Source organism: Phocoena sinus, chromosome 13 (genome assembly GCF_008692025.1).
Source record: "Phocoena sinus isolate mPhoSin1 chromosome 13, mPhoSin1.pri, whole genome shotgun sequence".
NCBI classification, from domain to species: domain Eukaryota; kingdom Metazoa; phylum Chordata; class Mammalia; order Artiodactyla; family Phocoenidae; genus Phocoena; species Phocoena sinus.
The window spans coordinates 18,482,054-18,508,060 of NC_045775.1; the positions used below are offsets into that span (position 1 = coordinate 18,482,054).

The following is a 26,007-nucleotide window of genomic DNA, read 5'->3' on the forward strand; positions in this document are numbered from 1 at the left end:
GAAGTGGGGTACAAAATTAATATACAGAAATTAACTGTTCTCACATATAGAAATAACCACCTGAGAATAAATATAAGAATGAAGAATGGAATAATGGGGGGAAAAAAAAGGACAGGGGCATCTTTTATGTAATATAATATTTATACATTATATATAATTTGATAATAAATGTGGCAACTGGTATCAATGGAGAAATTATAGACTTATTGAATAAATGAGGTTGGGACAACTCATTTTCCACCTGGGAAAAACGTTGGATCCATACTACAAATCTCACACAAGGATAAAATTCAAATGGATCAAAATTAAAAAGTAAAAAATGAAACATTAAAAATAAACAAAGGTTATATATGCATAACTGATTCACTTTGCTGTACACCTGAAACTAATACAACATTGTAAATCAACTATATTCCAATAAAAATTAAATTTAAAAAAATCAGTATACTAAATGGGAAAAAAATAAAATAAAAATAAACAAAGGTGAACTTCCTTAAAACTCTGGATTTGGGAAGGCTTTTCTAACTATGATTCAAAATCTAAAAGTCTTAGTAGGCTGATAAATTTGACGACATAAAAAAAAAATTTTCTGGTAAAGACAACCAAAGGCAAAGTTAAAAGACAAACTCTGACCTGAGGAAAAAGACTGGCAATTTGTGACAAACGACTGATCTCTCTGCTATACAAAGAAAGAACTACTAAAAATAGATTAAAAAGCAAGAACCTTCACATGGTCATAAATTTTTGTAAAATTAGCAATAGTTATTAAACAAAAAAAAAAGAGAGCAAAAACCTATTAAAAAATAGGCAAACTTTATAAACAGACATTTCAGAAAAAAGTAAATGTCTTTTAAACATATGAAAAATTACTCTCATAAGAGATATAAAAATAAACCAAGATTTCATTTTCAATTCTCAGACTGGCAAAAATCCAAAAGTTTGAAAATACGTTTTGCCGGCAGAAATATGGAAAAATTGGCACTCTGATACATTGCTGGGTGGACTGCAAACTTATTCAATACCATTGAAGGTCATCAAAATTACAATTTCAGGGCTTCCCTGGTGGCGCAGTGGTTGAGAGTCTGCCTGCCAATGCAGAGGATTCGGGTTCGTGCCCTGGTCCGGGAAGATCCCACATGGCGCGGAGCAGCTCGGCCCGTGAGCCATGGCCACTGAGCCTGAGCATCTGGAGCCTGTGCTCCGCAACAGGAGAGGCCACAACAGTGAGAGGCCCGCGTACGGAAAAGAAAAAAAAAAACTAACAAAACATACCTGATATGACTCCTTCTTGCTGGAGATCTGTGAATATCAAACAGCGTATTTTCCCTCTTTTTTTGATGAGCTGGTACTGAAAGAAAAAAAGAAAAAAAAAAGACAACATAGAAATAACTGATAATAAATTGATAAACTGATGTATTAAAGAAGAAGAAATTAGTTCTGTTAACTTTCTGAACAGAAGCCAGTCCTATGTCTTCAAGTTCTAAATGCTGCCTAGAGGAAGCACAACAAAAATTAAAACTTTGTGGCAAATACTGTAAGTTTCAAATAAACATTCTAAAAAAGAATGCTAAGCTAAATCTTTGACTTTGGGTTAAACAAAGATTTCTTTGACACATCACCAAAGCACAACCCATTAAAAAATTTTTGAGAGCAACTTCCCTGGTGGCACAGTGGTTAAGAACCCGCCTGCCAATGCAGGGAACACGGGTTCAATCCCTGGTCTGGGAAGATCCCACATGGCTTGGAGCAACTAAGCCTGTGTGCCACAACTACTGAGCCTTCACTCTACAGCCCGTGAGCCACAACTACTGAGCCCATGTGCCACAACTACTGAAGCCCAGGTACCTAGAGCCCATGCTCTGCAACAAGAGAAGCCACCGCAATGAGAAGCCCACACACCACAAAGAAGAGTAGCCCCCACTCTCCACAGCTAACTAGAGAAAGCCTGTGCACAGCAACGAAGACCCAAAGCAGCCAAAAATAAATAAATAAATAAATTTATAAAAAATAAATTTTTTCGGGCTTCACTGGTGGCGCAGTGGTTGAGAGACCGCCTGCCGATGCAGGGGACGCGGGTTCGTGCCCCGGTCCAGGAGAATCCCACATGCCACGGAGAGGCTGAGCCCATGAGCCATGGCCGTTGAACCTGCGCGTCTGGAGCCTGTGCTCCGCAACAGGAGAGGCCACAGCAGTGAGAGGCCCACATACCGCAAAAAAAATAATAAATTTTTTCATAAACTGAAATTCATCAAAATTACAAATTCTTCTCTTTGAAAGACACTATTAAGAGAATTTTTTTTAAAGCTACAGACTGAGAAACTTTTACAAATCACAAGGACTGATACCTGAAGTACATAAGGAACTCTCAAAACTTCAATAATAAAAAAACAAACAGCTTAACTGAAAACATGGGCAAGAGATTTGAATACTTCACCAGAGATAATGTTGGCAAATCAGCACATAAAAATATGCTCAACATCATTAGTAATTAGGGAAATGTAAATTAAAACTAAAATAAATATGTATTAAAATTAACTTGGAAAAATAACCACACCAAATGTTGGCAAGAATATGGAGCAACTGAAACTCTCATACACTCTTAGTGAGAATGTAAGCAGTATAATCACCTTGGAAGAGTTTGGTAATTTCTTAGAAACTTAAACATACACATAATCGTGAAACGCAGCCATTCCACTCCTAGGTGTTTATAAGAAAAATGAAAATATATGTCCAAACAAAGACTTGCAAACATATGTTCATAACAACTTTATTTATAATAGCCAGACACCAGAAATGTCAACAATCCAAATGTCCATCAACAAATGAATGGATAAACAAATTGTGATATACCCATACAATGGAATGCTACTCAGCAATAAAAAGAAAAAAACTACTGTTAAAGTCGACAACATGGATGAGCCTTACAATTATTATATTGAGTGAAAGAAATCAGACCAAAAAAAGAGTATATACTGTATATAAAATTAAAGAAAATGTAAACTAATCTATGGTGACAGAAAGCAGATGAGATCTGTCACTGCCTGAGGGTTAGGAGTGGAGAGGCAAAAGAAAGTTAGGAGTAGATTATAAACAGGCAGAACAAAATTTGGGGGAGTTGATGAACATGTTCATTACCTTGAGTGCGGTGACAGTTTCATAGGTATATCCCTCAGATAGTTCAAGCTTGCCAAATTGTACACATGAAATATTATATATGCAATGGCAGTGAACTACATATAAATTATACCTCTTTAATAACGCTTTAAAAAAAAAAAACTAGAAAAATGGCTCACAATCTTTTTTCTGTCCCAACATACCTCCCCCATTATTAACAGGGCTATCTTTGACAGTGATTCTTAACTGGAGTAGAGAAATGTCTACATACTTGGGCAAGCTTCTTGTAAGGTAACTCTAATAATTCCAGAGAATCAATCACTGCTTCAGAGCATTAAGAGTTTGAATAAAATGATCCAGGTTCTTCCTTGAAAACATTATGCTAAGTGAAAGAAGCTAGACACAAAAGGTCACATATAGGCAAATCTATCGAGACAGAAAGTATCAATACATTAGTGATTGCTAAGGGCTGTGGGGATGGAAGTGTAGAATAAAATGTCCTAGAATTAGATAGTGGTGATGACTGCACACCCTTGTGAATACTAAAAAGCAATAAATTGTATAGATTAAAAATCAGCAAAACCCAGCAAAAATGGTGAATTTCATGATATGTGAATTTTATTTCAATTTTTTAAGAATTGGAGGAAATCAATAGTGATGGAATTTCCCAACAGCTGGGAAGAAAGTCAGTAAAACGGTACCTGTGGAACTGATTACCTGTCATTAGATTTAAGGGCATTAAGATATGGGCTTCCCTGGTGGCACAGTGGTTGAGAGTCCGCCTGCCGATGCAGGGGACACAGGTTCGTGCCCCGGTCCGGGAAGATCCCACATGCTGCAGAGCGGCTGGGCCCGTGAGCCATGGCCGCTGAGCCTGTGCGTCCGGAGCTGTGCTCCGCAACGGGAGAGGCCACGACAGTGAGAGGCCCGCGTACCCCCCCAAAAAAAAGATAAACTTTTTCCTTCTCAAAAAAAAAAAACCAAAAACAAAACACAAACATAGGTTACTGGCCAAGATGCCCCTTTCTGACTTTAGCTGAATTATCAATACTTAACCACTTGGAACACAGAGAAACTTGCCCTAAAGAACTGCTATAAGAGATTTCATTCTTTTAAATTCAGCAACACTAATTTTTTTAAGGGGTGGAGTAGAATAAGCTACTCTACTACAAAAAGGAAAGAAGTTACTTAGAGTCTCTTACCTATTGGAGGTGCTTGGTATCGATCCACTGTTTTTCTTTGTCTCAAATTATATGGCCTATCGTTTTCTTCTCCTTCTGCCTCTTCAACCTCAATATCTCCATCTTCCTCTTGAGATTCTAGTTTCACACACACACACACAAAATAAAATACTGTTTTAATTCACAAGGATTGGTCCACTCTAGAACTGAATATTTATATTTTTATTTCATTCTTTCTGCACAAGTTAGCTTTAAAAATGTCAACATTGTATGATACAGCATAAATCAATACAATTAAAAATGAACCCTGATGGGGACTTCCCTGGTGGCACAGTGATTAAGAATCCACCTGCCAATGGAGGGGACACGGGTTCAATCCCTGATACAAGAAGAGATCCCGCATGCCGCAGGGCAACTAAGCCCCTGTGCCACAACTACCGAGCCTGTACTCTAGAGCCTGCGAGCCACAACTACTGAGCCCTCGCACCACAACTACTGAAGCCCGCACGCCTAGAGCCCAGAGCCCATGCTCCACAATAAGAGAAGCCACCTCAATGATGTGCCTACGCACCGCAACAAAGAGTGGCCCTAGCTCACCACAGCTAGAGGGGGCCTGCGTGCAGCAACGAAGACCCAACGCAGCCAAAAAAATAATAATAATAATAAACATTTTAAAAAACTTAGAGTAAGCTTTCAGATGTCATGAGTAAATTGTAAAGTCCTTTGCATTTTTAGTTTCTTATTTCACTGAGCATGGCTGACAGTTTTAACATTTTTTTCAATGTCTTAATATGATTGTGTTATAGTGACAATTCCTGTGGTTAAAAAGTTGATCATAAAGTACATTGCATTTGAGGACCATAAGCTTATAAAGTTTCACCAGACTTTTATTTTAAACTATAAATAGATGTCACATTATAGCTATAGCCAAACTGCTTTTTTTTTTAATTTATATTTTCGGGCCACACCAGGCAGCATGTGGAATCTTAGTTCCCCCACCAGGGATAGAACCCATGCCCCCTGCATTGGAAGCACAGAGTCTTAACCACTAGACTGCCAGGGAAGTCCCCCAAACCACATTTTAAAAATAAACTTTTAGAATTTATGTACATTAAAATTTACTTTTTATTTATTTATTTATTTATTTTAAAATTTAGTTTTGGCTGCGTTGGGTCTTCATTGCTGCGTGCGGGCTTTCTCTAGTTGTGGTGAGCAGGGGCTACTCTTTGTTGTGGTGCACCGGCTTCTCATTGTGGTGGCTTCTCCTGTTGTGGAACACGGGCTCTAGTCATGCTGGCTTCAGTAGTTGTGGCTCGAGGGCTCTAGAGCGCAGGCTCAGTAGCTGTGGCGCACGGGCTCAGTTGCTCCACGGCATGTGGGATCTTCCCAGACCAGAGATCTAACCTGCGTCCCTGCCGTGGCTGGTGGATTCTTAACCACTGCACCACCAGGGAAGTCCCGTAATTTATTTTTTAAATGTATAGCTAGGTGAATTATCATAAAGTGATCACTCATGTCAAGGCATAAACTATTACCAATACCCCAGAAATCTACTTTATGCTCTCTCCCAATCCCTGCCTGAATTTTTCTACCAAAATGACTAATCTGTGTTTACCTGTTGTCAACAGGCCTAACAAATCATTATACTGCCAACAAAAATTGCTCTTGCTATAAGATAAGTAATTATCTTTTAAGCATTTTTTTTTGAACTATCAAGTAGTATGTGAATATTGACCTTATTCAGTGGTTAATTGGGCATTGAATGAAGTGTGCTGTAATAAAGTTTTGAGTCATCCTATTATTGCTTTGTATGACCAAAAAGGTAGTAAAAAAGATTGAAAGGTCATAGGTAAATCAGGAGCTCAAATATGATCATATTGATATATTTAGCAGAGAACTAATATTTTTAAGAAAGGCATTTTCTTTTACATCTGTCGTTTTTTAAAATTAATTAATTAATTTAATTTGGGCTGCGTTGGGTCTTCGTTGCTGCACGCGGGCTTTCTCTAGTTGCGGTAAGCGGGGGCTACTCTGGAGCACGGGCTCCAGACACGCAGGCCTCAGTAGTTGTGGCGCACGGGCTTAGTCGCTCCACGGCATGTGGGATCCTCCCGGGCCAGGGCTCGAACCCGTGTCCCCTGCATTGGCAGGCGGATTCCCAACCACTGCGCCACCAGGGAAGCCCCTAAATGTTTACTATTAAGTTATAGAGAAAATCAGCAAATACAGTATTACTTAACTAAATAACACTATAAATCACTTGCACCCAAATAAGTTTCCTTAAACCTTCAAAAAAATTACTTTTGGAAAAAAAACCTTGCATTATTTATTATGGGAAGAAATTCTATACATGGCAAATCTACTCTGGGAAATCTACAAAGATGCTCAGTTAAAGATAAGGCAAAAATCACATTATAAATCTGTCTCACCTATACTGATTTTCTCCAAAGGAAGCAATATAGAGGTTCTAGCTGTAACAACAATAATATCTGCTCAATAAAATACCTTCATTAGAAATATCACCTCTTCAAAACTTGCTAATAATATATTAATTACAGAATTTGAGAAATAAACCCATTCTTCTCCATCTAAGCTACACAAATAGAACTAATAAGATTCCCTGGTGAAATACAATTACCTTGCATTTACAGTATACCAAATCTTCTGAAAATCCATTTTAATAAAGAAGGTTAACACCTACAGAATTAAATCCTATGGATGCACTGGTCATCAATTTATAATCCTTGGGGCAAACGTGCTTTCATCTGTTCCCAGCTCCAGCCAACAAATCCAGTCAGGATTCATCAATTCAAAACCCAGACAGGCCTCAGAAAAGAGCAGTACAACTCCCTCCACTAGTTCTGGCTGTCTCTCTTTACTGTACCATTTACTACTCCTCTGTCCATAACTAAATTTGAGACCCAAATAATCCAAGATTTAGAGGCTATGGATAGAAGGGGGCTATGGACAGAGACTTTCAGTTAGAACGTACCTAAATACAAAAGAGGCCTCACCTAACACGCAAATCAGCCCATGGCAAATGCTACACCAGATTAGGTCACTTAAGGACTACCAATAGCTACTAATAAGATATATTACATAACAATGCATAGTGTACAGCAAAGGCATTTTTCCAAATGAAGAAAATGAATACTCAGAAATGCCAATGGAATAAAAATTATTCCAAATTATGTAACATAGACCTCTAAAGCCAAAAATCACCCATCTAGCAATATTACACATATATTACTTGTACATATTTTCTTCCCTCCCACCTGAACTTTGTAGTATTTATTTCATAAGGTGCTTTCACAAACCTTCTTCTTCACCCTCAGTAGAGACTTCATGATGATTTTGTATCCCATAACTATTTCTTCTCAGTGACTTTCTTCGCCTTTTCACTCTTGAATACATGTCCATGTTTTCCTTTTAAAGAGAGAAATCTGTCAAATATTAACATGAATTTTATTCCCAGCTATAAATATCATTAACCCAATGGGACATGCCCATTCAATAAAATTTACTGAGGACCTATTTGCAAGGCAAAGATTCATGAAAATGGACCTTACTGAATTCAATACATGTAAGAAACAAGAGGAAAAACAAATAAAACTTATAAAATATTTGAAAATGTAAAACTACAATGCCATGGACATACTTTCTCCCTTAAGCAAATTACAGCCTAGTAGGATAAAACAAGTCAAGTCACAGGTAACTATAAAAGAAAGTAGAGGGCTTCCCTCGTGGCACAGCGGTTAAGAATCCGCCTGCCAATGCAGGAGACACGGGTTCGAGACCTGGTCCAGGAAGATCCCACATGCCACAAAGCAGCCAAGCCTGTGCACCACAACTATTGAGCCTGCGCTCTAGACCCCACGAGCCACGACTGCTGAGCCCACGTGCCTAGAGCCCGTGCTCCACAACAAGAGAAGCCACCACAATGAGAAGCCTGCGCGCCACAACGAAGACTCAACACAGCTGAAAATAAATAAATAAATAAATAAAATTTATAAAAAGTAATAATAAAATAAAATAAACTAGAACAAGTTTAATGCCATAAAGAAAGGTAGATGGGCATTCCCTGGTGGCCTAGTGGTTAGGATTCTGGGCTTTCACTGCTGTGCCCAGGGTTCAATCCCTGGTCAGGGAACTGAGATCCCACAAGCAAAAGGTACAGAAGAGTCTAGAATTCAAAAAGATTAATCCGCCCCTGCCGGCATGTTTGGGGGAGGAGGGGAGGAAGCATCTGAAAAGAGCCTTGAAACAAAGGGAGAACTGCATCAGGCCTTAACCAGAAGTATTAACAGGAGTAAAAGATAGGAGAATAAGAATGATTCATTTATATTTGGGCAATGGTACGTGAGAAGATAAAGTTGAAACCAGATTATGAAGGTCAAGGTGTTTTTAATTAATTCAGTACACATTAAAAAACCATTAAAGGGACTTCCTTGTTGGTTCAATGGTTAGGACTCTGCCCTCCCAATGCAGAGGGCACGGGTTCAATCCCTGGTGGGGAACTAAGATCCCACGTGCCGCACAGTGCCGAAAAAAAAAAAAAGACCGTTAAAGGTTCCGATGAGAAAAGTGACAGAATCAGAGGTGGACTTTAAGATGACCCTCTGCAGAAGTGTAGAGGGTCTTTTGGGGAAGGTTGTGGCAAGGGGGGTAAGGATAAAAGAAGAAAGAAAACAATAAAATCCCAGATTAAACTGGAAACGAAGAAGGAACAATTCTGTTAATTCAAGAAAATCCAAATGCTGCTCTCTCTCTCTCTCAATTCCTCAGTCCAAACAAAAACTACGTGCAAAGGTTGTTAAAGTTAATATACTCACAAATTCTGTATCTGTCCACATTCGAAGCCGTTCTACTTCTCCTGATCGACGATTCCTTCTAATGTTTATATTGTCCATTTCCTGTAGTACAGCTTCAGCAGTACTACAATTATATAATAAAACTAGGGTTTAGACAACCATGGAATCAAACACTGTGTCATACATGTAAAAGAGCTCTTCGTCAACGCATAATTAAATCCTGATATGTAACTGTACCTAACATCCCAATTAATATCTGTTTCTGAACTGGCATCCACCAGAAGATAATGCCCCCAAAACAGATGGAAACAGGGAATTCTCTGGTGGTCCAGTGGGTATGACTCAGCACTTTCACTGCTGGGGCCCAGGTTCAATCCCTGGATGGGGAACTAAGATCCCACAAGCCATGCAGCACAGCCAAAAAAGAAAAAAAGATGGAATCAGGACATCTTCTACCTTAATATAATAAAACTTACAAATATAAGACCTTTGTTTATAAGTCTCCAAATATTTAAATTCATAATGCTACTACAAATAACTGACTACCAGACCTAAGGCACTGAAAAAAAATTCGAATCCTTTTACTTGAAGATGGTGTTAAAAATTGTATAGAAAAAAGGATTTGTAAAAAGTTTAAAGCTAATATAAGGTTAACTGAATAGATACTTTTAGAAATTAGAGGACACTGACATCCACAAAATATATGGTAACATTGGCACATTTTATGTTTTAAACACACACATAGCCCAGATACTGATCTAAGTACTTAACGAATAATAACTAATTTTGACACTACCACTATAGAATATAATTTCTTCTCATTTCAAATAGCAATTACACTGACCTCACTTCTCCAGGCTACTGCAGTGATTAAGGAGGATGATTTATTAGCTGAAAAGAATAGTTTCATTGCATGCAGACACTGAACAGTCAGCTGGGCTACATCCAACATGTGCAGTCTCAAAAGACTTTCAATTCAGAATCTTGACTAAGTAAAACTATGCCTACTATATATCAATAATGAAACTTAATGCTGCTTGAAAACTGTCAAAAACACAAATGTTAAATGAGCAAATATTAAAGGACTATAGTAGTGAAGTCAAAATAAAATTACTTTTTATATTATCTATGCACAAGAGCTTTAAAAAGTATGAGAAAAAATGAGCTATCACATAAATTGTATTAAATCTAATAAAGTAACCAGAAACTGACAATCATTGCTAGCCATGGTTAATTCAAATTAAGTTTTTAAATAATTGTATTGATCGCTAAGTCAGTGCTTAAGTTACTTTTTAAGACATAACTGGCTTAAGAAAACCAACAGTTACATGAAACTGCTGACTGCAAAAGCATTCATACCTATTTACTAGTTGATCAAATAACAAACTCTGGTTCACGCTTTCAAATCTGTTTTTCCTGGAACGACAACTTTTTCTGACTTCCATGTCACCATTTATACAAGAAAGGTCCCCATCTCCCTTCTTTTCGCCTCGAAGGGGATGGCTTCGAAGGGCTACAAGAAGAGAGAAATTTCCATTTCAAAGTATAGAGTATAAAAAGAAAGAAAAAAATCAAAAATTACTTTTAAAAGACTATAAAAAGCTTACTATAACCTCTTAAATGGCTTTAATATCCAAAATCTAAAATTTCTATAACTGTTTACAATCTGCTATAATAATTTAAATTATTTCAGTTGTACTGATTTCTCAGTGTTTAACAATTACATATTTACCATGACTGAAATCCAGTCACTTCCAACAGTATACTTAGCATACTAGTAAATTACGCTATTTTACCCCACTTTAATACTCTTAACAACATTATAAGAATTTCAATACTAACCAGTTTCATAACAGAATACTCACATAAGCTACTATGTCCGTTTGGTAATGTAGCACCAGGCTGAGAAGTTAACCTAGAACACAATTATATTTAATATGCAAACACATCAACATTCATTTAAAGAAGCAAGAAATGCAAATACTGGTGGAATCATTTTAATCTTTAAAATGTCAGTAATGTAATGTTACTTTTTTAAGAGTAAAGACATTTTTTACCCTAAAACTGATAAAATACCAATTAATAAAATACACTAGCTACAAGTCGTTTCATTACTTCAAGAAAAGTTTTAATAACAGATTACAAACTGAACTTACTGTCTTCAACTCTATAAATTAAAATCCAATGAAAAGGCTTACGCTTAATATGTATCATAAAGTTAGCTGACGCCATAAGTAACAATGGTCACAGACATTTACTATGGGTTTTTGTTGACAACATAAAATTCAAACAATGACAAAGTTATTCAAATGATAAACTGTAAGACGAAAAAAGTATTTGAACACCAACACCACTTAATAATTTCCTCAAAGTATTATATTACACATTCTAAACTAATAAATGAAAATTTAGCTAATTTCTCAAAATCTATTGCACAACTCTCCCTTTTGGTGGAGGAACAGAAATGTTAAGTCACTAGAAAGATACTTAAAGGGTCATTAAAACATGAAGACTTATGAAAAAAGTCACAGTACGCCTTACTATAATTAGAAATTCAAAACCAAAAGCTAAATTGTTACATAGTAAAAGAGCTATCAATTTAAACTTACTAGAGTATTTTTTGAAATATCCAACAATTATCATTTTCAAAGAGTAAATAAAAAAGGGGGGAAAGAGGACATTCAAAAAACAGTACATATGACTGTCATCTGCTTATCTATGTGGTTTGCACAACATTTTTTAACTAAAATATTCTAACATTTTTGGTTATTCCAGCATTCTTCATGTAAAATTATAAATGTTATAAATATTAATTATAAATGCCCCTGTCTAATAAAGGTCACAGATAGGATGACTAAAGGTATGAACAAAAACTATTCTGTGCCTTCAGACTATCAAAAACACAAAATAAAAAACTCCATCTCGGGCTTCCCTGGTGGCGCAATGGTTGAGAGTCCACCTGCCGATGCAGGGGACACGGGTTCGTGCCCCGGTCTGGGAAGATCCCACATGCCGCGGAGCGGCTGGGCCCGTGAGCCATGGCCGCTGAGCCTGCGCGTCCGGAGCCTGTGCTCCGCAACGGGAGAGGCCACAACAGTGAGAGGCTCGCGTACCGCAAAAAATAAAAAAATAAAAAAAAGAAGACAGTGCGTAATTGGCTTTTATTTCATTGCTAATGAAAGATCTATTTTAAGGTGGGGGGAGAAACAAACTTGTTCTTCAATCAATCCAATTACCAATTATAGTTTATTGTCATCATTTTACAATTATCATTTCTCTTTATAAAAATGAGAAAAAGAAGGAGATAGAATATGAAATACTTGGGTATAAAAATAGAGAATATTGGGATTTTAAGGGTTGGTCTGCCTATACAATAATAAAGGTGCCTAAAAAGTCTCTTAAATCAAGGTTGCCAAAAATTAGTCACTTAAAGTGTAACCAGGTGGGTTCACTGCTTAAATTAATCCTCTAATAAATCCTTTATGATTATGAAGTCTCCTTTATTTTTAAAAGAGGCTGTGACAAAAATAAACTCAAAATGGATTAAAGGCCTAAATGTAAGGCCAGACACTATAAAACTCTTAGAGGAAAACACAAGCAGAACACTCTGTGACATAAATCACAGCAAGATCCTTTTTGACCCACCTCCTAGAGAAATGGAAATAAAAACAAAAATAAACAAATGAGACCTAATGAAACTTCAAAGCTTTTGCACAGCAAAGGAAACCATAAACAAGACGAAAAGACAACCCTCAGAATGGGAGAAAATATTTGCAACGAATCAACAAAGGATTAATCTCCAAAATATACAAGCAGCTTATGCAACTCAATAACAAAAAAAACAAACAACCCAATCCAAAAATGGGCAGAAGACCTAAACAGACATTTCTCCAAAGAAGGTATACAGTTTGCCAACAAACACATGAAAGAATGCTCAACATCATTAATCATTAGAGAAATGCAAATCAAAACTATAATGAGGTATCACCTCACACCAGTCAGAATGGCCATCAACTAAAAATCTACAAACAATAAATGCTGGAGAGGGTGTGGAGAAAAGGAAACACTCTTGCACGTAAATGATACAGCCACTATGGAGAACAGTATGGAAGTTCCTTAAAAAACTAAAAATAGAACTACCATATGACCCAGCAATCCCACTACTGGGCATACCCTGAGAAAACCATAATTCATAAAGAGCCATGTACCACAATCTTCATTGAAGCTCTATTTACAGTAGCCAGGACATGGAAGCAACCTAAGTGTCTAACAACAGATGAATGGATAAAGAAGATGTGGCACATATATACAATGGAATATTACTCAGCTATAAAAAGAAATGAAACTGAGTTATTTGTAGTGAGGTGGATGGACCTAGAGACTGTCATACAGAGTGAAGTTAAGTCAGAAAGAGAAAAAAAAATACCATATGCCAACACATATATATGGAATCTAAAAAAAAAAAAAGGTCATGAAGAACCTAGGGACAGGATAGAAATAAAGGCGCAGACCTACTAAGAGAATGGACTTGAGGACAGGGGGAAGGGGAAGGGTAAGCTGGGACAAACAGAGAGTGGCACGGACATATATACACTACCAAATGTAAAATCGATAGCTAGTGGGAAGCAGCCGCATAGCGCACAGAGAGATCAGCTTGGTGCTCTGTGACCACCTAGAGGGGTGGGATAGGGAGGGTGGGAGGTAGGGAGGTGCAAGAGGGAGGAGACATGGGGATATATGTATAGCTGATTCACTTCGTTATAAAACAGAAAGTAACACACCACTGTAAAGCAATTATACTCCAATAAAGATGTTAAAGAGAAGGGGGGGAAGGGGGTGTGGGTGCGGGATATTTCCCCATATCTCTGTATCCTAAATTTTTTAAATGGAGACAGTATCACTCTGCATTAGATAATTATTACATTAAAAGTTTCTAGGGCTTCCCTGGTGGTGCAGTGGTTGAGAGTCCGCCTGCCGATGCAGGGGACACGGGTTCGTGCCCCGGTCCGGGAAGATCCCACATGCCACGGAGCAGCTAGGCCCGTGAGCCATGGCCGCTAAGCCTGCGCGTCCGGAGCCTGTGCTCTGCAACGGGAGAGGCCACAACAGTAAGAGGCCCACGTAACGCAAAAAAAAAAAAAGTTTCTACACCTTTATGTGAAGCACACTGCAACTCAAAAATCATTACTTATTCTCCCTTTCCCACATAAACCCAAGGCATTCAATGATTTATGAGAATTTTAAACCTCAATTCAGCAAAATCAATCATTTGAAAAGACTTTAACCACTACCAGCCTTCATTCTAATGAGCCTCATCAATGGTGATTACATTTCTGCCTCACCTCACTACTCCTTCATCATCTGACCACAAAACAAAATTTTCGGGACTTCCCTGGCAGCACAGTGGTTAAGAATCCGCCTGCCGATGCAAGGGACACGGGTTCGAGCCCTGGTCCAGGAAGAACCCACATGCCGTGAAGCAACTAAGCCCGTGCACCACAACTACTTAGACCGCACTCCAGAGCCCACAAGCCACAACTACTAGCTTGCATGCCACAACTAGTGAGCCCGCATGCCTAGAGCCCATGCTCCACAACAAGAGAATCCACCACAATGAGAAGCCCACACACTGCAACGAAGAGTAGCCCCCGGTTGCCGCAACTAGACAAAGCCCACACGCAGCAACGAAGACCAAACGCAGCCAAAAATAAATTAATAAATGTTTTTTTAAAAAAAATAAATAAATAAGTTATTTCACCAATCAACAGTAGTTTCTTTAAAGAATTTAATGGTTGTTAGGCTTCCGTGGTGGCACAGTGATTAAGAATCCAATGCAGGAGACACGGGTTTGAGGCCAGGTCCAGGAAGATCCCACATGTCACGGAGCAACTAAGCCCGTGCGCCACAACTACTGAGCCTGCACTCTAGAGTCTGCGAGCCACAACTACTTAGCCCGTGTGCCACAACTAGTGAAGCCCATGTGCCTAGAGCCCGTGCTCCACAAGAGAAGCAACCGCAATGAGAAGCCCGTGCACCGCAATGAAGAGTAGGCCCCGCTCGCTGCAACTAGAGAAAGCCCCGCACGCAGCAACGAAGACCCAACGCCGTAAATAAATAAACTAACTAAATAACTTGTTTAAAAAAAAAGAATATAGTGGTTGTTAACAAAGTTCTTTAGGATTCATTATTTTTCATAGGTAATACTAACTTTCATCTATATTCAATTTTCCTCCAATGAACTGTATTTTAACAAATTATTTTTGTGAAAGAACTTTTGTGAAAGTCATTTTACCTTAGATGCTCTTAAGACTTTAGAGTACCAAAATAAAGGAATTAGGATTCTCAGGTTCATGACATAAAAATTAATACAAGCCTTCAAATAAATCCTGATTTTTGTATTTATACTATCTCAAAATCTAAAATATCTTTAACTACAAGTTTCCCTAAAATTCAATTATGTTGAATCTGATAGGTCAAATGGCACTTTCTTTTCAGGTCATCTGAAACACTAAGAGTCTAATTCTAACATGTAGCACTTAATCACATCCCTTGATGAAAGTTTAACTCAAAAAACTTTTAAAATTCTGTGAACTGCTAAACATTATTCTCCTGCCAAAAAAAAAAAAACCAGTAAATTTTATTAGTATTCATTATTTCTTAAGCTTTTTATTCAAAATGTACTTAATATTTTTTAAAGGAATATCAAACTCTAAGGTACCTAAATGGAAGCAAAACTCTCTCCCCTCAAAAGAATTTTAAGCCTTTTTCATGAAAGACGTGATCAAGATTAATTTACATAAAAGATTTGAGTGGATAAGATGTGGGAAATCTACGGTATCAGAGACTTACACCTGAATTAAACTGTTAAAATTATCTTACAATTAAAGGTCAAACTTTTAACACTACAAGAACACTTTTTAGAGCATTTACTAGAAAAAGAAGCTTGATTCACTCATTTAATAAATACAGGATACAGATTACAACAGATAGATCAAGTGTAGAAGTGTAAGTAAAGGGCTGTACTTATTTTAAGTAACATCATTATAGTTATCTGGATCTATTTCATCTCACAGATGAAGGAGTATGGTAAAGTTAAAAAAAAAATCAATAACTATGATTCACATAATCTACTTAACTCCCAGACAATGCAAAATTAAAAATTTTAAATACATATTAAAATAGGTAAAGACTCTTTAGAGACTAGTAAATGTACAATGCCTGTCAAAATCTATATAACTGCAAAGATTATTTTCATTAAAGCCTAAGAGTATCCCGAATTTACCTACACACATAAAATCAAAATATTGTCAAAAGGGAATTCCCTTTTACTTCTGGTTTGCAGTTGGCACATCATCAGCACTTCTACATCAAACACTGGAAAAAAGAGAAGCTAAAGACTCTAAGCTCAAATTTTAAATCTTTTCTGAGTGTGTATACACCTATCCTATCTACATTAAATTAGTACCACTTACTTTGGTTAAGTGAGTAAAATTGTTTTCTAATACATATCAAAACAGACACAAAGCAAATTTAAGTTGAAAACAACCAGATAGATGAAAAGATTTCTTTAAAAATTAATTTAGATTTTATTACATTTTAGTATACCAATTCAAGTGGAATACTTAATTTTAGGAAGGGGAGATTTTATCTTATTTTCAAGTAAAAAATATAATTTTAACCATGTTTTTATTTAAATTTTCAGGACTATAAACACGTATGCACATTCAAGACCTATCAAAATTCTTATTGTTTTAGTAATATTAGTTTCTATTACATACTACATATATTTTTGGCATATTTAGAGAAAATAAAATTACATACAGAAATTATAAAATAAGCTTAATACAATTTATAAGTATTTCTAGCCCGGTAGCTTTACAATTTAAGAAAATTAGCAATTATCAGCCCTGAATCACATCAAATAATTCATGAAAAAACAATGGAGGAGTTCTCCATTCTCACCTGGCCTGTCCAGTTGATATGTTCCATTCCTCTCGCTGACCAGTACTTCGTGATTTTGATTTGTCTTTGCAAACAGAATCAGGTTGTTTCAAAGTGCGTTTGGCTGGAGGAGACACATGGCTATCACTTAAACTACCATCAACTTCAGCTTTCTGAAAGACAAAGTTTAAAATGTATTTATTATCCTATTAAAATTCACAGAATTCTTAAATTCTTGGATAAAGTACAGTGCTTATTCAACCAATAAACATTTACTGAAGGAATCTCTCTACAAGTGTAGCAAAATGTAATAATCTATAAATACAGAAACAAAAAAGTTAGAAAGATAAATTTATCCTCAGAAAAGTATGTTTAGTTTGTTTTTATTTTAAAATAGTTTCAAGCCTACAGAATATGTGTAGATACAACTTTTTATGACATGATTCATCATTCCTCTCCTAAATACTCCAGTGTGTAACTCCCAAAATTAGAACACTCTGCTATATTAGCATCATTCAACCCTCCCAATTAGGAACTCATCATTGATATAACACAGAGCCAGTCCACAGACACATTCAAATTTTATCAAATGTCCCAACAAGGTCTCTCTTTCCTTTCTGGTTCAGGATCCTAACCAGGAACATATACTGTATGTACTTATCAGATCTCCTCGGTCTCCTTCTATCTGGAACAATCCTTTAGTCTCTCCCCATTTTCATGCCCTTGACTGTAAAGAATATAGGCTTTTTATTTTCCAGGATGACTATCAGTCTGGGTCAGTCAAAGGTGGTTCCTGCTTGGCTCCTCATCCCCTTTGTGATGTGGGCATCTACCTGATGTTCCTCGTAACCCAAGTCAGGCCATAACACTCATAGAAAGAATATACAGACATGATATTATGCATACTATACCTACCCATCATTAGGTATAACCTTGATCACCTAGTCAAGTTGGTGTCTGCCAGGTTTCTCCACCGTAAAGTCACTATTTTTCCCTTTGTATTTGATTAGTTTATGTGAAATCATTCTGATAATTCACCAATATCCTGTTCCTCAACAAACCTCCACCCACTAGCCACAGCATTCATTGACTACTCTTGCCTTTATCCAATACCATCATGGTGGTAATTATCTAATCGTATCACTCCTATATGTTTTAGTTGGCATCCTACTTTAAAGAATTTTCTTGGGATTTCCCTGATGGTCCAGTGGTTAAGAATCTGTCTTGCAATGCAGGGGACACCGGTTCAATCCCTGGTCAGGGAACTAGGATCCCACAGGCCACGGGGCAACTAAGTCCTCACACTCTGAAGCCCACGCACCACAACTAATGAGCCCGTGTGCCACAACTAGAGAGAAGCCTGCACACCGCAACAAAAGATCCTGAGTGCCACAACTAAGACCCGATGCAACCAAAAAATAAAAAGAATTTTCCCTCCCCAACCCTCCTTACTCAATTCATTCACTCATTTATTTGTATCAGTATGGATTCATGGATTCTTACTTTATTCTGTGGGTTTTAATCCATTACTCTATTTCTTTGCTCAAATTATACAAGATTTGGCCATCAGGAGCCCTTTCAAAGTGGTTCTAATATTCTTTTGACATGTCCCCATCATTTTGAGTACCTCCTTACTTTCTGGCACAAAAGTAATCTGTAGGCTCATCTAGTACTCTCCCTTCCTGACCCCAGAAATTAAGCTCAGGTTCCTTTCAGTCAAGGATAGTATTCAGAAATCAAGATCTGGGCACTAGGTGTGCTCAATGTTACTGGAGTTTCACTGCTATTGAGTCCTCTCAGCAGAGAAAGCTAGGAAATATATGAATTTATATTGATACACAGAAATATAGACATCTATACCTATTTCTTTATCTGTGCATAAATAATAGTTTTAAAAATGTGTGTACACGAATGCGTTCAACTAATTCCATACCTTAAGTTTCTTTCTAGACTTGCCCTTTTTATGTTTGGAAGTCCTTTCCAATGAGAAACACGGCTTCCATTATCTTCAAATACATTTATTCATTTGCTCTTTCAATTAATTAATTTGTTTAATGTAACCAATCTCTCAACCCGAGACCTCCATCCAACACGCTTCCGCTAATCCCTCCCTAGCTTCATGTCTTCAAACTAGGGGAGTCACTGTCTCTGAGGAGCAGCTTTCCTCTTCGCCACCCAATTCCTTGGATGCTGGATAGGTGGGGAAGAGAGTGGAGGAAAGGGTTACCTTTTCTTTAGAGAAGATTTAATTCATATGCTAATACTTTATCACTTAAGATTATCGATCAGTATTTCAAAAGCATGTATGATCATTTTCAATATACTACCATTTAAACATTTTTGAGTTATTTCCCTTTATGCTACAAATTTCTTTTAAGAAAAATATATAGGGACTTCCCTGGTGGCTCAGTGGTTAAGAATCCGCCTGCCAATGCAGGGGACACAGGTTTGAGCCCTGGTCCGGGAAGATCCCACATGCTGCGGAGCAACTAAGCCCATGTGCCACAACTACTGAGCCTGTGCTCTAGAGCCCACGAGCCACAACTGAGCCCGCGCGCCACAACTACTAAAGCCCGCATGCCTAGAGCCCGGGCTGCACAAGAGAAGCCATCGCAACAAGAAGCCTGCGCACCACAACAAAGAGCAGCCCCCTCTCGCCGCAACTAGAGAAAGCCCACGTGCAGCAACGAAGACCCAATGCAGCCAAAAATAAATAAATTTATTTTAAAAAAAGAAAAAATATAAAAACTATCCATTTCATAAATGTCATTTCTGTATCATATGTTCCCAAAGCAACACGACTACATTACACAAATAATTAGTCAAAATGTAGCCACTTGCAAACATGAGAAATACTCGCAATATACGTTTAAAGGTATCCAAGTATAACCTATAGAATTAACATCCACTTACTAAAATGTTTTTCACAAAAAGACCAATTTTTTTATTTTGTGCTGTAATACAATTTACCATGAACTAGTTTTAAAGCCACAAGACCACGTTTCGTACTAAAAGGCACAAAGGAAAAAACAATTAGAAATTCAAACATCAAACTGTCTATAAGTAAGGATAATAAACATGTTAGTTGTGTAACATACACCTCCGCTTATTAGTTTAAGTTCCCCAGAAAAACTGGTTAGCTACTTCCAAACCATCCCACGTAGAGGTGGGAAAAACCATTTAAGATGCAATTCAATCATGTAATAGTATTTAACAGTAAACATGCTTAATGTACTTAAGAAATGGTTGGGTTTTTTTGTTTTTTTTATTTTTTGGCTGTGTTGGGTCTCAGTTGCGGTACACGGGCTCTTCGTTTGAGGCATGCGGGCTTCTCTCTAGTTGTGGTGTGCGGGCTCCAGAGCACGTGAGCTCGGTAGTTGCAGCACACGGGCTTAGTTGCCCCATGGCATGTGGAATCTTAGCTCCCTGACCAGGGATCAAACCTGCGTCCCCTGCATTGGAAGGCAGATTCTTAACCACTGGACCACCAGGGAGGTCACAGAAATGGGTTTTTTTTAATTGTATTATTTCACTTCCTCAGGCCCTCGCCTTCTCCAACCCCACCCTTTAACAGAGTAAACAGAGAAGCTCAGACATAAGTTAACTAACTCTAGCCCAAGGTCATATAGCTAACAAATGACTGACAGAACTTGAGAAAAAAAAAAAAACCTAGAATTTTAGGTACTTCCATTCCTAATATTGTTCTCTGTCTACTACCTCAGACACTCCACCCTAGAATATTTATAAAATACCAAGGTTAAAGTGTGCCTCAAAGGTCATCTTACTCAACTACTGATCCAAGACTTGATCAGCCTCTACATTTGTCACTTCAAATGTGCTCCACCCATGACCCATCCAATCAGAAACCATTTTTGACAAGATTCCCCAGATAATTCTTATATACGTTAGTTTGAAAAGCACTACTATATAACACATTCAACAAATAAGTCACTGAGGAAGCACTGTCATATGTTCCAAGCTAAGACATATTTGTGAATAAAGAAACTGATACCTGTAAACTACTTTACCAATTTAGATAGTCCAGGCCAGCATTACTCCTAATCAAACCTCACCACTCATCCCTCAAGACCCATCTGTCCCTCAAAATCTTACCTGAAGAATCTAACCTAAATTGACCTTTTTCCCTCTGCTACCTGCAACTCTACATTTTGGCACTTAATTATATTCAATTTAGCATTATATATTTACCATCTTTTTTTTTTTTTTTTTGGTACGCGGGCCTCTCACTGTTGTGGCCTCTCCCGTTGCGGAGCACACGCTCCGGACACGCAGGCTCAGCGGCCATGGCTCACGGGCCCAGCCGCTCCGCGGCATGTGGGATCTTCCCAGACCGGGGCACAAACCCGTGTCCCCTGCATCGGCAGGCGGACTCTCAACCACTGCGCCACCAGGGAAGCTCCCTATTTACCATCTTTAAAGTGTCACATCCAAGTCTTGACATTCAAGCAAGATTTTAAGTTCTTTAATTATAAAAAATAACAAGATTTTAAGTTCTTTAATTATAAAAAATACCCTACTTCTCTTTAATTCCACACAATACCAAGAAAAAAAAAAAGGCAAGACTTTCCCAAGTTTGTTCTGTAAATTAATAGAAATTATTAGGAGAAACAAAGGAAGGCTCATGGACAAATAAATTTGAGAAACAATGAGGTCCAAGGTTTTTTGCTTCAGGACTTGTAATAGTCTTTAATATGTTAATATGCAGAGATTTCCCTGGCAGTCCAGTGGTTAAGACTCCAGGCTTCCAATGCAAGGGGCTTGGGTTCAATCCCTGGTCAGGGAACTAAGACCCCACATGCCGCGAGGTGCCGCCAAAAAAAAAGTATATGCAGTATAGCTCTAAGTATGGAAGACAGTATATAACATTTCACAAGCTTATTTGATCAAGCTCTTTTTTCATGGAGCATCTGTAGGTACTGAAGTTTCACAAACACACTCTGAGAATAAGTACTATGTACTTATTAAATTAAAGACAAAATAGTAAAATATTTGAAGTCCAGCCATTTTTTAAATAATGTGAGTTATTATATAACTCTTTGAATATTGATTTAAATGAGTTTGTGTTTATTTATTACTCATTCTCTCACGTTCTACTGGCTTTTTACAGTTGCATTCAGGAGTGTCTCTCAAAGTGTTATCCACACACTAACTGAATCATAAAGCACCTGACTTCTCATTAAACAAACATAACCTGCTAAACTAGAGTTCTGGAGGTGGGATATTTTAAATGAGGGCCTCTGAATGATTCTTAGTACATGAAAGTCTGAGGACCTCTGGCATATAAAACAGTTCAAGTATAATATGACACACATCATCCTAACTGCTGCACTGCACTGCTGCACCACTCTTACAATGAAAGGCTTTCAGTCGTGACTTGGCTCAGTGACAGAGACCTCAGAATAAACAGCATTACAAAAGACTCCTTCCCTCCAAAGAAATACAGGGATTTAAATAAAGCCAATAACCAAAATGTAAATACTACAAAATAATTACTTCAACACCATTTAATTAACTTCAAGCTTTGGGAAAGTTTTTACCTACAAACCTGATACTAACAGTTCACCTTTAATAGGATGATCATAATGCTCAACTTTAACTTCTTCAAAGCATTTTACTAGTTAATTATAACCTAACCCTTTGAGGGAAGGCGTTGCCAGTTTCAGGACAAAAATATTTAAGAGAGATTATGCAACCTACCCACAGTCATTTAGCAATATGTGTCAGAGTGATTACAATCCACAAGCAGGAAAGGCATCTCAAACTAAGGGAATAATTTCATTTAACAAACATTTGTTAAGGACCTACTGGGTACATAAGACATGGGGGTTGGGGGGGGGATGGTAAAAAAAAGAGTAAAACCTACTTACAACCCAATACACAATCTGTTGAGTTCACAAACAGTCACAATAATGATATACGGCATATTATACTAAGTGCTATAATGGAAATACACAATTCTCTGAAAGCAAAAAATGATAACTGCTAACAGAGATGAAGGAAGACATCATAAATCACGTGGACTTTATTTTGTAACAGTAATGTAACACATAGAATGGTCAGAGGAACATGATTCAAGGATGAGATAACTTCCAAGAAGTGTAAGAGTAATAGTGTCAAATACTACAGAAAGTAAAAGCACAATGAAAACTTAAGTCATCCCCACCTAAGTGACTTTTTCTCTTAAACTCTAACCTTCTAAAATCAGGCAGAAAATTTTTCCAATTTACAGAAATGATTTTCTCCTTGAGTCTTCAGTTTCTTAAACCATACTCATCAGCTACCACAAATACTGAACACTATTCTACCATAAATCTTGTAAAAATAGGTAAAAGATGTTGAAAATAATAAAACAGAGAAGAACTTATGCTGCCCTGGTTTTCAGGGAAGGCTGCCTGCCCGGATCACAGTTTGTCAGAAATCCAGAATCTGTACTTCAATGTACAGACAAAAAGAATGTACCCAAGTACAGCATTAAAAAATGAAAAATTCAAGGAAGTAAGTGAATTAGCAGACCAATAGATTAATTCAAGTCTTGATGATGGCCTCATACAGAATTGTAAAAGTAGAAAATAAGAAATTGATTACATAAAGCTGAATAACAAAAATATTAGTAATACCAATATCCAAAATAAAGACTGGGCAGGTATAATAAGTGGATTTTGTGTTTTAGGAGCTATGGAGGAAGGTGGAGGGATGGGAGGCATATGTTGACGGGAGAAATGTAACAGTGAATTCCAATTTTGAAAATAAGGTTTAGAATTCTAGCCAGAAATCTAGGGAGATGTCTATCAGACTGTCAGAAATGCAGTTCTGAGATAGAGTGATGTGAGGACTAGAGATAGATATGAAATTGTAATAAAAGCGTGACAGGCAATAATATATAGAATAAAAAACAAGAGGGCAAAAGTCAAAACCTTGGGCTTCCCTGGTGGCGCAGTGGTTGAGAGTCCGCCTGCCGATGCAAGGGACACGGGTTCGTGCCGTGGTCTGGGAAGATCCCACATGCTTCGGAGTAGCTAGGCCCGTGAGCCATGGCTGCTGAGCCTGCGCGTCTGGAGCCTGTGCTCCGCAACGGGAGAGGCCACAACAGTGAGAGGCCCACGTACCGCAAAAAAAAGACAAAAAAGTCAAAAGCTTTTAAAAATGCCTACATTTATTTAAAAAATGCCTACATTAAAGGGATAAGCAGAAAGGATCTCATATAAACTAAAGAAAAATACAGTGTCTCACTCTAACAGGGGGAGTGGAAGCTGGTTACAAAAAGACTAAACAATGGGTCTTCCCTGGTGGTGCCATGGTTAAGAATCCACCTGCCAATGCAAGAGACACAGGTTTGAGCCCTGGTCCAGGAAGACCCCACATTCCACGGAGCAGCTAGGCCTGTGTGCCACAACTACTGAGCCCACGTGCCACAACTACTGAAGCCCATGTGCCTTAGAACCCGTGCTCTGCTACACGGAAAAGCCACCGCAATGAGAAACCCACACACCGCAAGAAATAGTATACTCCCGCTCACGGCAACTACAGAAAGCCCGCGCCCAGCAATGAAGACCCAACACAGCCAAAACACAGCCCACGTACCACACACACACAAAAAAAAGTAAATAAATTAAATAAATTTAAAATACAAAAAGACTAAACAGGATGAAAGCTGATAAACATGTGGATTGGTAATTTGGAGGTCACTGTAACTTCTGATAGGGCAATTTCTGCAAAATGCTGAGGTGGAAATCACTAAGTGAAGAACCCAGTGAGTGGTAAGAATGTAGAGCTGATAAACTACAGAGCTACTCTTATGTGTCAGAATTAAGAAGAATAAGATAATAGGCTTAAAGAGGTTACAAAGTCAAAGAAGGCAGTGAAGGATTTTCTTTTTTTAAAGGAAGACCTGGATTCTTGTAAACAGAAGAAAAGGAACCACAGAAGAGAATAAAATACGATAAAATTTTAAAGAGGGTAATTCCCTGGCGGTCCATGGATTAGAACTTGGCGCTCTCAATGCTGGGTTCGATCCCTGGTTGGGGAACTAAGATCCTACAAGCTACACAGCAAGGCCAAAAAAAAAACAAAAAGAGCAAGATAACTGATGAGAAAAAGATCCTCAAGAGACAAGAAAAAACAGAACAGGAACTGCCAACAGGTTAGATCACAAAGTACATTGGTGCAATCAATCTTTTCCAATTTCCTTTATAAGACAGCCTTTTTTCCTACCTTTCTTAAAAACAGGTACTCCTGTTTTCATGAGAGTTTAGAAGTTCAGTCAATTTCTTTTTCTTTCATTTGTAAAAAGAATTCACAGAGGCAGCAGTTACCATGACTTCAGGAAACAAAACTCACACTGCTGTTTATTTTCTTAGAGCCAGTACTATTCTACAAAGTCCTAAAACTTCAGGCACATAAAATGTCCTAAAATTTCCTCAAATATCCCAAGAGCAATGGCTTACTAGTTTAATATTTCTAAACAATCATCATGAAAGAATACAGAAAGGGAAAAAAATATATAGAAGTGAGCTGAGGAGTTGTAAAAAGATAAAAATAGCCTATTATAGTTTAAACTGCATTTTTCTTCCTGGAAGATAATTATTTTACCTGAAAATATTACATTACTTAAAATGACAAAGAGGGACTTCCCGGTGGCGCAGTGGTTAAGAATCCGCCTGGCAATGCAAGGGAAATGGGTTCGATCCCTGGTCAGGGAAGATCCCACATGCCATGGAGCAGCTAGGGCCCTGCGCCACAACTACTGAGCCCACGTGCCGCAACTACTGAAGCCCGTGCACCCTAGAGCCCATGCTCTGCAACAAGAGAAGCCACCACAATGAGAAGCCTGCGCACCACAACAGGGTAGCCCCCACTCGTCGCAACTAGAGAAAGCCCGCGTGCAGCAACGAAGACCCAAAGCAGCCAAAAATAAATAATAAAAAAATTTTTAATGACAA

The 26,007-nt window shown here is 37.8% G+C and overlaps 1 protein-coding gene across 3 annotated transcripts in view; it reads right to left on the reverse strand.

The window, feature by feature from the left end:
- ATAD2B (ATPase family AAA domain containing 2B) overlaps window positions 1-26,007 on the reverse strand; it is a 155,962-nt gene that overhangs the window by 116,677 nt on the left and 13,278 nt on the right. For all 3 annotated transcript variants that reach the window (XM_032652570.1, XM_032652569.1, XM_032652571.1), the window contains exons 2-8: window positions 17,069-17,220; window positions 10,972-11,021; window positions 10,466-10,619; window positions 9,128-9,230; window positions 7,613-7,721; window positions 4,317-4,433; window positions 1,273-1,348 (exon numbers count right to left, since the gene is read on the reverse strand). In XM_032652570.1, the coding sequence (XP_032508461.1) occupies window positions 1,273-1,348; window positions 4,317-4,433; window positions 7,613-7,721; window positions 9,128-9,230; window positions 10,466-10,619; window positions 10,972-11,021; window positions 17,069-17,220 (761 nt within the window). The remainder of the gene's footprint in view (window positions 1-1,272; window positions 1,349-4,316; window positions 4,434-7,612; window positions 7,722-9,127; window positions 9,231-10,465; window positions 10,620-10,971; window positions 11,022-17,068; window positions 17,221-26,007) is intronic.